General features: G+C 46.7%; 1 protein-coding gene across 1 annotated transcript in view; it reads left to right on the top strand.

Annotated features, from left to right (window-relative positions):
* The first annotated feature begins 1,669 nt into the window (after window positions 1-1,669).
* LOC120933612 (vitelline membrane outer layer protein 1-like) overlaps window positions 1,670-13,233 on the top strand; it is a 37,571-nt gene continuing 26,007 nt past the window's right edge. The window contains exons 1-2 of the mRNA XM_040346911.1: window positions 1,670-1,883; window positions 11,791-11,903. Coding sequence (XP_040202845.1) covers window positions 1,719-1,883; window positions 11,791-11,903 — 278 coding nt within the window. The 5' untranslated portion in view covers window positions 1,670-1,718. The remainder of the gene's footprint in view (window positions 1,884-11,790; window positions 11,904-13,233) is intronic.

Genomic DNA, 13,233 nt, shown 5'->3' with positions numbered 1-13,233 from the left:
ACGGGACTTCAGGAGGCCAAAGTTTGTTCCACCACTGCACGGGTGCGTATTTGCGCAGCATTGTAGTTTTCCTCTCCTGGGGTTTGGGGGTTCCGGAATGGGGTCATTAGATGGGGTCCCAGTGCATATGCAGAGTCACCTGTAAGGGAAAAGACAGGAGGATGTTAGTCGTGCATGTGCCCCTCGTGATGTCTGCATCATGGGGGGGGGGACAGTCATACCTGACACCCATGTCACTCACCAACCAGCCAGCTGTCCCCATACACGTTCTGTTCAAACTCCATTGGAATCTCGCTTTGGCGGTATATATAGCTGTCATGACAGGATCCAGGGTGTTTGGCACGGACGTGCCATATGAGGCCATGGGCATCAACTATTACCTGGACATTGATGGAATGCCAGTGCTTCCGATTGCGGAATATGTGCTCTAGGTCACGGGGGGGCCGTAGTGCCACATGGGTGCAATCAATGGCCCCAATGGTGCGTGGGAATCCTGCAATTCTGACAAAATCTGCCCTTGCCTTATTCCGCTGATGCTCCTGGGTGGGTCTGATGATTTGGTTGGACATGCGTCTCAAGATTGCGGGGACAACCTGGTGCACACACCTGCTCATGCTGGTTTGTGACATCCCAGCCACACCTCCACTTGTGCGCTGAAAAGTTCCAGTGGCCAGGAAATGGAGTGTTGCCATGACCTTGAACAGAGGCTGCACTGCATGTGAGCGGTGTGTTGGGCTGGTGAGGTCATCCTGCAGGATTGTGGTTATTTCCTGGATGGCTTGAGTGTTAAATCTGAAGAGGCGATACACCTCTGCTTCCCCGATGGCCAAGACGTCTAATGGTGTTCAGTAAAAACGCTGCCGTGCCCTCCTCCTTCTCCTTCTCATTCTAAGCGCCTGGGCGCACACTAGTTGTGCTATGACCATGCCTGCCCCTGGCATGTTGGCATACAGAAGTCTTGTCCTGCAAGTGTGGTTGCTCAGCTCGTCCGTAAGGGTGCTGCTAAAGCTGCTCTCCAGCTGACCTGCACACGTCTGGTGCAAAGTTGCCCCTGCTTTTATGAGGGGCAAGTTTACACCGGACGAACAGCTTACGCGCACCGCTCGTAGCCTGTGTCGGGCGGTCGTAAGTTCGGGAATCTACGTATATCCCTCATTTGCATATTTGATTAGGAAATCAATGGGAGCGCTGGGCGTTCTCGGCGTAAATGTGCGCCTACGCTACGCCGGCGTACAAACGTTGCGCCGATCGGAACAAGACTAATTTCTGGCGTACCTGGTTCTGTGGGTACGGCGCACCGATACGACAGCGCATTTGTACACTTACGCCGCGCATATCAAGGTGCCCCGGCGTAACGCCTTTGAGAATCTGGCCCGTAGTTTTTTGGACATGCTGAAAAACGTTGTTTTTTTTTTCATGCCGAAAAACGATCGTGTGTACGCGGCATAAGACTTGGAGAAAGGTGCAGTTTTTGCCAAGATGCACGGTATATTTTTTCTTTATTTTGGCAGTACTTCTGGCTCCCAGTCCCCATAGAACTTGTTTTACAGGTAACAACAATATCTGTGTTTGTATTTTCTGTTGGAAAATAAACATTTTAATAAGACTGTAATAACTTTGGTGTCCCAACCAACGTCCTTTGGCTGACATTGTACGGTGCTATAAATCTGGTAACTTGGTAGACTAGTCCCATAATTTCTGGTCTACGCTGAGGAACCATGGCGAGGAAGATGCTGCTGAGCTGGATTGTCACCTTCACCCTCCTCCACGCCACGCTCACCCACAACCAAGAGATTTCTGTAAACAACGGTGGTCCTTGGGGTGTGTGGGGAGACCTAGAAAACTGCCCACCTGGAACCGTAGCAACTGGCTTTGCTTTGAAGGTAAGTAATCCCCAAATTTTTTTATTTGACTGAAAGAGAACTCTGTGCCAGAATCTGAAGGTCCAGCCTTAACCTTAACCATTACATACTCCTGATCACCGAACTCTGTATGCTGGGCTGCCCATTACATACACCTTACCACTGCATTCTGTATGCTGGACTGCCCATTACATACTCCTTACCACTGAATTCTGCATGCTGGACTGCCCATTACATACTCCTTACCACTGCATTCTGCATGCTGGACTGCCCATTACATACTCCTTACCACTGCATTCTGTATGCTGGACTGCCCATTACATACTCCTTACCACTGCATTCTGTATGCTGGACTGCCCATTACATACTCCTTACCACTGCATTCTGTATGCTGGACTGCCCATTACATACTCCTTACTACTGCATTCGGCATGCTGGACTGCCCATTACATACTCCTTACCACTGCATTCTGCATGCTGGACTGCCCATTACATACTCCTTACCACTGCATTCTGTATGCTGGACTGCCCATTACATACTCCTTACCACTGCATTCTGTATGCTGGACTGCCCATTACATACTCCTTACCACTGCATTCTGTATGCTGGACTGCCCATTACATACTCCTGACCACTGCATTCTGTATGCTGGACTGCCCATTACATACTCCTTACCACTGCATTCTGTATGCTTGACTGCCCATTACATACTCCTTACCACTGCATTCTGCATGCTGGACTGCCCATTGCATACTCCTTACAACTGCATTCTGTATGCTTGACTGTACATTACATACTCCTGACCACTGAATTCTGTATGCTTGACTGTACATTACATAATCCTTACCACTGCACTATGTATGCTTGACTGTACATTACATACTCCTTACCACTGCATTCTGTATGCTTGACTGTACATTACATACTCCTGACCACTGCACCATGTATGCTGGACTGCCTGTTACATACTCCTGATCACTACCTCCTTCCTGACCAGGCCATTTTTTGCGATACTGCACTGCAATACTTGAACTGATAATTGTGCGGTTGTGCGACGTTGTACCCAAATAAAATGTATTTCCTTTTTGTCCCACAAATAGAGCTTTCTTTTAGTGGTATTTGATCACCTCTGCGGTTTTTATTTTTTGCACTATAAACAAAAAACAGTTGGAGCGGCAGCACTCCTCCACTTTTATCTCAGCTCCCGGCCTCTGAATGACTTCACGCTGAGCGGGGCTGCCCTAGGAAGCTCCTATCAGGCCGGGCAGAGGTCTCTGACATGGAACACACTCGGCACACATATACACTCTGCCAGCATAGCACTGTGTAGGGGTGGCCAGTGGCTGTATACAGTGTCTGGCCCCTCATTAATCCAGCCCTGAGTGCGGCCTTTTTACCAGGCATCAGAGCAGCCCGGGGGTGATTACCACCCTGCCCCCTGGCTCAGTCCGCCTTTGTACTTACCTGTTCTGTGCAGTTGGATTTGCACAGAGCAGCCTAGATCCTCCTTTTCTCTGGTCTATCTTCGACTCTCCTGGCCCCTCCCTCCTGTTGAGTGCCCCCACAGCAAGCAACTTGCTATGCTATGGGGGCACCCGAGTCACAGCTCTCTGTGTCCATTAACCACTTAAGCCCCGGACCATATTGCTGCCTAAAGACCCAAGGGGTTTTTACAGTTCGGGACTGTGTACCTTTAACAGACAATTGCGCGTTCGTGCGACGTGGCTCCCAAACAAAATTGGCGTCCTTTTTTCCCCACAAATAGAGCTTTCTTTTGGTGGTATTTGATCACCTCTGCGGTTTTTATTTTTTGCGCTATAAACAAAAATAGAGCGACAATTTTGAAAAAAATGCAATATTTTTTACTTTTTGCTGTAATAAATATCCCCCAAAAACATATATAAAAACATTTTTTTTCCTCAGTTTAGGCCGATACGTATTCTTCTACCTATTTTTAGTAAAAAAAATCGCAATAAGCGTTTATCGATTGGTTTGCGCAAAATTTATAGCGTTTACAAAATAGGGGATAGTTTTATTGCATTTTTATTAATTTTTTTTTTTTTTACTACTAATGGCGGCGATCAGCGATTTTTTTCGTGACTGCGACATTATGGCGGACACTTCGGACAATTTTGACACATTTTTGGGACCATTGTCATTTTCACAGCAAAAAATGCATTTAAATTGCATTCTTTATTGTGAAAATGACAGTTGCAGTTTGGGAGTTAACCACAGGTGGCGCTGTAGGAGTTAGGGTGCACCTAGTATGTGTTTACAACTGTTGGGGGGTGTGGCTGTAGGAATGACGTCATCGATCGTGTCTTCCCTATAAAGGGAATGACGCGATCGATGCGCCGACACAGTGAAGCACGGGGAAGCCGTGTTTACACACGGCTCTCCCCGTTCTTCAGCTCCTGGGAGCGATCGCGACGGAGCGGCTATAAACAAATAGCCGCGCCGTGGTCCCGGATCGCTCCCCGAGCGGACCCGACCTCCGCATGTAGCGGGGGGGGTCCCGATCGGACCCCCCACCCGCTAATAGGCGAGGACGTACCTGTACGCCCATGTGCCTGTACGTGCCATATTGTGGACGTATATGTACATGCGGGGGTCGGGAACTGGTTAAGACACAGAGCATCTGTTCGGACCCTGCCCCCTCTCTCTCCTGATTGGCTAACTGACTTTAATTGACAGCAGCAGGAGCCAATGGCGCCGCTGCTGTGTCCCAGCCAATCAGGAGGAGAGTCCCGGATGGCTGAGGCACTCGTGGGCATCACTGGAGAGAGATGTGGCTCAGGTAAGTATTAGGAGATGCTGGGGGGGCTGCTGCACACAGAAGGTTTTTTATCTTAATGCATATGTAGCACTACCCCCTAAGGAGCTGCTGGTTTGTTTTGGTATCTGTACTTTGGCTATCAACCCCTTAAACTGTCTCGAACCCTCCCAACTGGTATTGGTAAGGATTGTGGATCCCACTGGCTGTTAGGAAACACAATTCTATCACATCACAGTAAAATTTGGAAATAAACTGTTACCTTGTATTGTACTAGTCCCACGGGATAATAGATAGACAGCACACAGGTTTAAACTTAACCAAGGAAACTTTACTTGGTAAGCAATTAAAGTAAAAGAACAAAGTAAAACGGTTAGTGGACTGCTTACAGGGCCCGATAAGAATGGACCGAGGTTCAGTTTCATCGGTCCAAACCGACCGTGTATATGGGCCATCGGTCTGTTTTCCTTCGGTCAAAAATTTTAAAACTTGCTTCAAAATCGAACCGATGGACCGCTGACCGATCGGTCCAAACCGATGGATAGTACAGAAAAGCATCAGAATCAAGTCGACGCATGCTTGGAAGCATTGAACTTCGTTTTATTCAGCACGTCGTGTGTTTGACGTCACCGCGTTCTGACCCGATCGGTTTTTGGAACGATGGTGTGTACACACATCAGACCATCAGGCCACTTCTGCGGTGAACCGATGGAAATGGCCCGTCGAACCATTCTCTTCGGTTTGGAACGACGTGTGTACGCGGCCTTAGAGTCAATGGTTATAATAAATAAATACAGGTTTGATTATAGCACTTAAAGGAGTTGTAAAGGAAAACATTTGTTTTGCTGAAATGACTGTTTACAGGGTATGGAGACATAATAGTTAACTGATTCCTTTTAAAAATGATTAAAAATAGATAAAAATCAATCATATAATGTACCTCTAGTTTCGTTTTTGCATGTTAACCTGCCTCTGTGCTAGACAGAGCCATAGAGCAGTGATGGTTTGGAAAATGAAACTAGAATCTCCCAGTACTGTGGTCATCCGGAAACAGACAACCAGGAAGTGTTCAGAACAGAGAAGGATTACAGCAACATCAAAGCAAAAATGAACAATGAGGACATGAAACCAGGAATGCAGTAAGGTAAAGGAAGCTATTTAGCTAAAAAAAAAAAAATCCTTTAGTGACCCTTTAAGACAGACCTGTGTAAGCACACAGCAAAGGGATTCCTTCAGTAAGGTATGTCTAAGGCCTCGTACACACGATAGGTTAACCAGAGGACAACGGTCTGATGGACCGTTTTCATCGGTCAAAACCGATCGTGTGTGGGCCCCATAGGTTATTTAACCATCGGTTAAAGAAAAGCCAACTTGCTTTAAAATTAATTGATAGATTCCTGACCGATAGGTCAAAACCGATCGTTAGTAGGCACAACCATCGGTTAAAAATCCACGCATGCTCAGAATCAAGTCGACGCATACTTGGAAGCATTGAACTTCGTTTTTTTCAGCACGTCATTGTGTTTTACATCACCGCGTTCTGACACGATCGTTTTTTTAACTGATGGTGTGTGTGATGCAATTGCCTATATATGCTCCAGTTTAATTCTCCCTGCTAATTTAATGCTGTGGGTTAGAGGTAACAGGTGTTTTCATGTGTGATTCATCTCTCTCTGTAAAGACTGTTCATATGTTAAATAAGGCTAGCTTTTGAAAGGCCTTTAATTGTGTGACAACGCTGTCTACAACCTAGTGATGCTCAGAGGTGTTCACAGTGTGTAGGCCCGACGGACCATCAGTCAGCTTCATCGGTTAACCTATGACAACGGTCCATCAGACTGTTCTCATCGGATGGACTGATCGTGTGTACAAGGCTTTATACTGAAGCACCTCTTCACCAGGCCTCACCCAGCTCTCACTAACAGCAACACTGTTCAACTCAATATAACCAAATACTTTAGATAAAGGAGTGTAGCACTACCCCCGAAGGAGCTGCTGATTTGTTTTAGGTGGCACGTTACCTCTGTATCTCTGCCATCTAGGGTACTTGATGAGAGCTGTAGTAAAGGGAATGTGCTTTTATTACCCAGCCGGGTAAAAACAATGAATAGTGGAGAGGTGAAGGGATAGCAGAATGGAAGATAGCAAATTCAGGTGTAACTGGATAGGGAAACAGTCCTGCTTCCAACGACAACTTTACATCGCCACTCCAGCCGGAGTGGGTATAGTGCATCTGGACAGGCCTCTCTCACCAGCCTGGCAGCCGGAGTGTCACTCGAACTTAGGATTAAGTCTCTGCCACAGACCCTCCTAAAGGTTGGAGACAATTATGGTCCGGAATCCCCTTTCAGTAGATTCAGCACCCGGATCTCCTTCAGGTAGTTTTGGTCAAATTAGCAACTGACAGGCGACCAACATCCAGCCTCTCAGAACCAAGGTTGTCCTCCGATGAATGGACAGGCCTCTCCTGGAACACCAGCCTCATGCTTGGTATCCTTCAGACAGACTCCTCATAGGTCAGCTTCCTCCACTTTGGACTGACAGCTCAGGACCCCCTTTAGATTAGGGACCCAGTCGATCACTGGGTCCACACAGCAGATCAATTGCTCTGGGCCATTGTGGTCCCAGAACCAGGAACACTGCGACACACACACCCCGGCCTGGAGGACCGTTTGCGGGGGTATCGTGGAATGGCTACCCCAATGGTGGGCGCCACACGAGGAAGAGAACCTTGAGAGAATGGCGTCTGCCCCTAAATACCCCTCCCCAGCATGCACAGCGAGGTGCTGCCTTCCGGGGGTGACGGGAGTCCCCAGACAAAAGGATAGCACACAGCACAGCCAAGCTAGAGCAGAGACCCTAATTTAAATAATTAAACTAGTTCAGAGCCAACTATTTCTCTGAACTTTCCCCTAAATTTCCAATAGCACTGAAAATAGCCAGGCGCTACAAGAGTATATGTATATCAGCAACTGACTCTTCCTAACAGACAGTCTTTAAAACATGTCTCCCTAGGAAGGTTTGGTTGATCAGACCAAACCTTGATACGATCGTTCTCAACAGTTCGTGGGTATCTTCGCTAGCGTGCGCTGGCACGCAATGAGTAATTTGTAATCCAAAGATTTTTGGGCAGGTGCCCATCTCACCCAACCAGGCCTGGCCCTTCAGCACTGCCCTGCCAGCGAAAACTCCGATACTCGGTCCTTCCCATTACCGACACTTCCTGGTCTTCCACGCGGCCGTCACACACTGCTGATTGAACAGGTCACCAGCTGCTCTTGGACACGGTCCAGTCACTCCACCAGGAATCCCCCTTACAGGATGGGGCGATCCGCATAGGTGAGTATAGGCCCAGGCTTCTCAGGCCCAGGCTCCAGGAGACAAGCCTCAACACAGACCTCCTTCTTGCATGGAGAGGCGGTCCAGAGAGAGCGAGCCAAGGACGTCGTCCTCCTTAAATTCCTTCCCCCAGCAGGCTGTGCGGGGCACAAAGTATTTTGGAATTGCACAGTTGCACTCTGCACATTGTAGTCTGTCCACTGACCAGGACAATGGAGTCTTTTTCTCCCTGCACTTCAATTCCCAGCATTCATTGCTGTACCAGGGTAAAACCAACAGGAGATGGCTATGATAACTGGCCACCGGAGGGAGCCGAGTGCCTTCTTTATCTGCAAACGGCAGTCTTTTATCCATATCAAAAGTGGCACCTTGCTACACATAGAATGCATTAAGATCAAAAGCCTTCTGTCTTTACAACCCCTTTAATGTTTATAGTATAGTTTGGCTGTCCCTTAGCTATGTTAATTATATTCCTGTTTACAGTTTGTATTATTAGGGTAATATGATCGGGAGGGGAATATCCTCCTGTGGGGTATAAAGTATGTGTCTGAGTTTCAATAAACAATCATTCCTTTGGATTTTATCTCACATCTTGTCTGTGTACGATAATTGGGGTAAAAAGGGCTTGGTATTAGCTCTTGGTCTGGTTTGGGGGGGCAGGAGGCACTGTTTGGCAGAAGGAAGCACCTAGTCAGTGTGGCAAGCAGTTTCAGCACAAGCATGTAGTGGTAGACAGTCAGTGGACAGTAGGTGGTGGCAGTGAAGTCAGTCAATTACCACAGGGCTGGAGAAGGACGAATTTCAGAGCTGTTGTCTCTGCTCCTCCTCCTTCCTCATCTTGAGCTGGTGGATTAGCCAGGGTGAAGTGGTCACCTGTGAGAGGAGGTGGGTATGATCAGGGCTCAAGTCCTGCGGGAACGCGTGGGAACGGAGTTCCTGCACTTTTTTTACAGCAGGAACTCAGTTCCCTTTGCAGGACTAGAGCAGCAGCCGAGCCACCCAAGCCAATCTTTCACTAAGCGGCGATGCCCAGCTCGAGTCACTGTCAGGGGCAGGCGAACCTTAGTAATCCTTAATGTTCCTGGCCGCTTCCTGTATATGGATTCATCGGGTAGTGTGCGGGTATTCCGTCACTTCCTTGATGCCGCAATGTCTCCTGGGAACAATGACAAAAGCTCCCAGGAGACATTGCGGCATTGAGGAAGTGACGGAATACCTGCACACTACCCGATGAATCCATATACAGAAAGCGTCTGTTACTTAGGTACATTGGATCGAAAAAAAAAACATGCGGTTTAGTAATTATGCATATGAGCGTATCATATTTTTTTTTTTCTTTGGTGGGGGAGTGGATCTTGGGTGGGAGTTCCTACACTTTTTTTCCCCAGGACTTGACCCCTGGGTATGATTATAAGTTTTTCATATATTCCAAGCGCTGATTTGCATGGTGCTGTTTGCTCAGCAATTACTTGCTGAATGACAGGCAGTGATGAAGTTAGTATGATACCTGTTCTGTTCTCGCTACCAGTTTGCCCCTGGTGTATATGTAGCTCAACATACAGCTTAACCACTTCCCGCCCGGCCTATGGCCGATTTACGTCTGGGAAGTGGTTGTGAAATCCTGACAGGACGTCCATGGACGTCCTGCAGGATTTCATGCCGCGCGCGCCCGTGGGGGCGCGCAGCGTGGCGATCGGTGACGCGGGGTGTCAGTCTGACACCCTGCATCACCGATCTCGGTAAAGAGCCTCCGGCGGAGACTCTTTACCACGTGATCAGCCGTGTCGAATCACGGCTGATCACGATGTAAACAGGAAGAGCCGTTGATGGCTCTTCCTTACTCGCGTCTGACAGACACGAGTAGAGGAGAGCCGATCGGCGGCTCTCCTGACAGGGGGGTTTGCGCTGATTGTTTATCAGCGCAGCCCCCCCTCGGATCGCCACATGGACCACCAGGGAAGCTCACCCTGGACCACCAGGATGGGCCAAAAAAAAAAAAAAGATTGAAAAAAAAAAAGTCTTAAAAAAAAAAAAAAAAAAGCTTTTTTAAAAAAAAAAGATGCCAATCAGTGCCCACAAATGGGCACTGACTGGCAACAATGTGTAGATCAGTGCTGCCCCACAATGTCCATCAGTGCCACCCCAAGTGTCCATCAGTGCCACCCCAGTGTCCATCAGTGCCACCCCACAGTGCCCATCCATGCCCAGTGCCCACCTATCAGTGCCCATCTGTGCCACCCATAAGTATCCATCAGTGACACCCATAAGTGCCACCCATGAGTGCCCATCTGTGCCGCCCATGAGTGCCCAGTGCCGCCCATGAGTGTCCATCAGTGCTGCCTATGTGTGCCCATCAGTGCCGCCTATGTGTGCCAATCAGTGCCGCCTATGTGTGCCCAGCAGTGCCGCCTATGTGTGCCCAGCAGTGCCGCCTATGTGTGCCCATCAGTGCCGCATACCAGCGCCGCCAATCAGTGCCACCTCATCTGTGCCCGTCAGTACTACCTCATCGATGTCCATCAGTGGCATCTCATCGGTGCCCATCAGTGCCACCATATCAGTGCCCGTAATTGAAAGAGAAAACTAATTTACAAAAAAATTTACAGAAAAAAATAAAAACGTAATTTTTTTTCAAAATTTTCAGTCTTTTTTTAGTTGTTGCGCAAAAAAAAAAAATCGCAGAGGTGATCAAATACCACCAAAAGAAAGCTCTATTTGTGGGGGAAAAAGGACGCCAATTTTGTTTGGGAGCCACGTCGCACGACCGCGCAATTGCCATTCAAAGTGCGACAGTGCTGAAAGCTGAAAATTGGCTTGGGCGGGAAGGTGGGTATGTGCCTGGTATGGAAGTAGTTAAAGGGGTTGTAAAGGTTTGTTTTTTATTTTCTAAATAGGTTCATTTAAGCTAGTGCATTGTTGGTTCACTTACCTTTTCCTTCCATTTCCCCTCAAATAGTTTTTTTTTCTTTGTTTTCTTTGTCTAAATTTCTCACTTCCTGTTCCTTCTCAGTAAGCTGTTCAGTAAGCTGTTCTGACTGACTTTCCACTGCTCGGATGATGGTGGAAAGCGTACTGAAGAGAAACAGGAAGTGAGAAATTCAGACAAAGAAAAAAAAACATTTAGAAGGGAAATTAAAGAAAAAGGTAAGTGAACCAACAGTGCACTAGCTTAAAGGAACCTATTTAGAAAATAAAAAACAAACCTTTACAACCCCTTTAAACCTTGCATCCTAAATAAACAGTCTTTATCATACCAGCGATGCTGTCTTAGGAGATCAGGACATAGGAAACATGTGGTGCAGGCTTAGCTCACTCCATGTGGACTGTCCAGTGGAAAAGATAAAAGAGTGGTGACAGGAAGTAAAGACAGTTTTCAATAACACGACAGGAAATGTGCATTACCATAGAACACTGCCCATCAACAGTCCTTTAAGAGTGACATCTAGTGGACAATATTTGAATTACAAGTCCAAAAGATATTACTGTATTTCCTTGTAGGCCAAAGGCATGATAATACCACTCCACCAGGGATTGAGGCGGGGGGCCAGAACTTTAATTTTATTATTGCCAGGCCCTGTCCTGGGTGGAGGCACTGCCAATGTTATTATTAAAACAAACTCATCCACTTAGCGAAGTATCTGATTCTATTATTTACCTACAGATTTAGCGCACTATCCTGTTTGGGGACGGTCATTTCTCATAAATCCGCCCCCCACAAATGAGAGCTACATTAGCAATCTTTATATCATTTTAAAAGTCAATCTCCAAGCACTAAATGAAAATATATTTTCATAAAACTGTTATTTCCTTTTAAGAATGAGGGACCTCAAGGAAATGGAGATGACACTGGGCTAAATGCGATCAAACTGTTCTGTACAAAACCTTGTGAAAGAATCATTCAAGGAGAAAAAATGTCGTTGGCTGGAAGGTATGTCCATTCACTTACTGTATATTACCTTATGCAAAATCCAACAATAAAACAACTGCATCTCAAATTGATAATTTCTCTGTGGGGCAATCTGAGGATCACATACTCCCCGCATTTTTCACTGTTGAAGATACGTTTCTATTTTTACCCTAAAAAAAATACTCACAAGTGTGCAGAAAGGATCACAACAGATTCTGATAGCTGTTGCACATACATGTGTGATTTTCTGAGATAGTAAAGCTGGTAAATCAAAATATATGGTGGTCAATCAGCGCAAGGAAAGAGAAATCCCTAACTAAATAAGCAGCTAAGCACTCAAGGTCATTATATCAAATTATATCAAAAGGTGTAAAATTCATAAGCATATAGACTAGTGCAGCACTAAAATAAATAAATATCTATAAATTCATAAAGGATGAGCACAAAGTCATAAATAAAAATTCATTAAACTTCTTTCAAGAACATGGTAAATCCAAATTCAAATATGATAGTCCATACTACATCCATAGGATGAGAATAAAGCAGAGAACTGAGCCACTGAACACCGCCGATGGCTCGGTTCTCTTCGGTGGCACAGATCCCCGGGAGGAGAGCTGCTGACTGTCAGTCAGCAGCTCTCCTCTCTGTTCCTCCACATTAATTGGAGCGCAGAGCTGTAGAGCCGCTGAGACTGCCATCCGTCAAGGCAGCTGACAGATCCAGACTTCGGATGTCGGGGATGATGCGCTGCCTCGACTGATGGCAGTGATGTCAGCGGAGAGCAGACTTCAGGCCGCTGTCCGCTGAAAAAACTACATTTATCTAATCATATTCCTAGCACCTATCTAGCAGTTTGGCTGCAAAGTGAAAAAAACCATTAGAGCCAGTTCACACACAGGCGGCACGACTTTGGGGGTGACTCGGCAAGGCGATCTCAAGGCGACTTGAGAGGCAACTTGCAAAATGACTTCTGTATTGAATTCAATGCAAGTTGTTCCGAGTCGCCCCCAAAGTAGTACAAGAACCTTTTTCTAAGTCGGAGCGACTTGCGTCGCTCCTATTAGAACGGTTCCATTGACTACTGCGGACCGCCACTTGTCAGCCGCCTGATAGTTCGCCCCTGTGTGAACCGGCTCTTAAGATCTAAATCTGAAACAGCTGTGACAATTCTTCCAGCAATTTTTTTTGGCTGATGCAACAATAAATGGATTCTCAATGAAAGTGAATGTTGAACTTTTACCATTTTTGTATACTTGGATTATGAAAATAATAATACATGTGTAGCACTACCCCGTGAGGGTCACTTGAAGATAAAAAGAAAGATACGGCTGCACTCCACCATCGTATATAT

This window comes from Rana temporaria, chromosome 3 (assembly GCF_905171775.1).
Source record: "Rana temporaria chromosome 3, aRanTem1.1, whole genome shotgun sequence".
Taxonomy (NCBI): Eukaryota; Metazoa; Chordata; class Amphibia; order Anura; family Ranidae; genus Rana; species Rana temporaria.
This window is presented reverse-complemented; position numbering and strand designations above follow the sequence as displayed.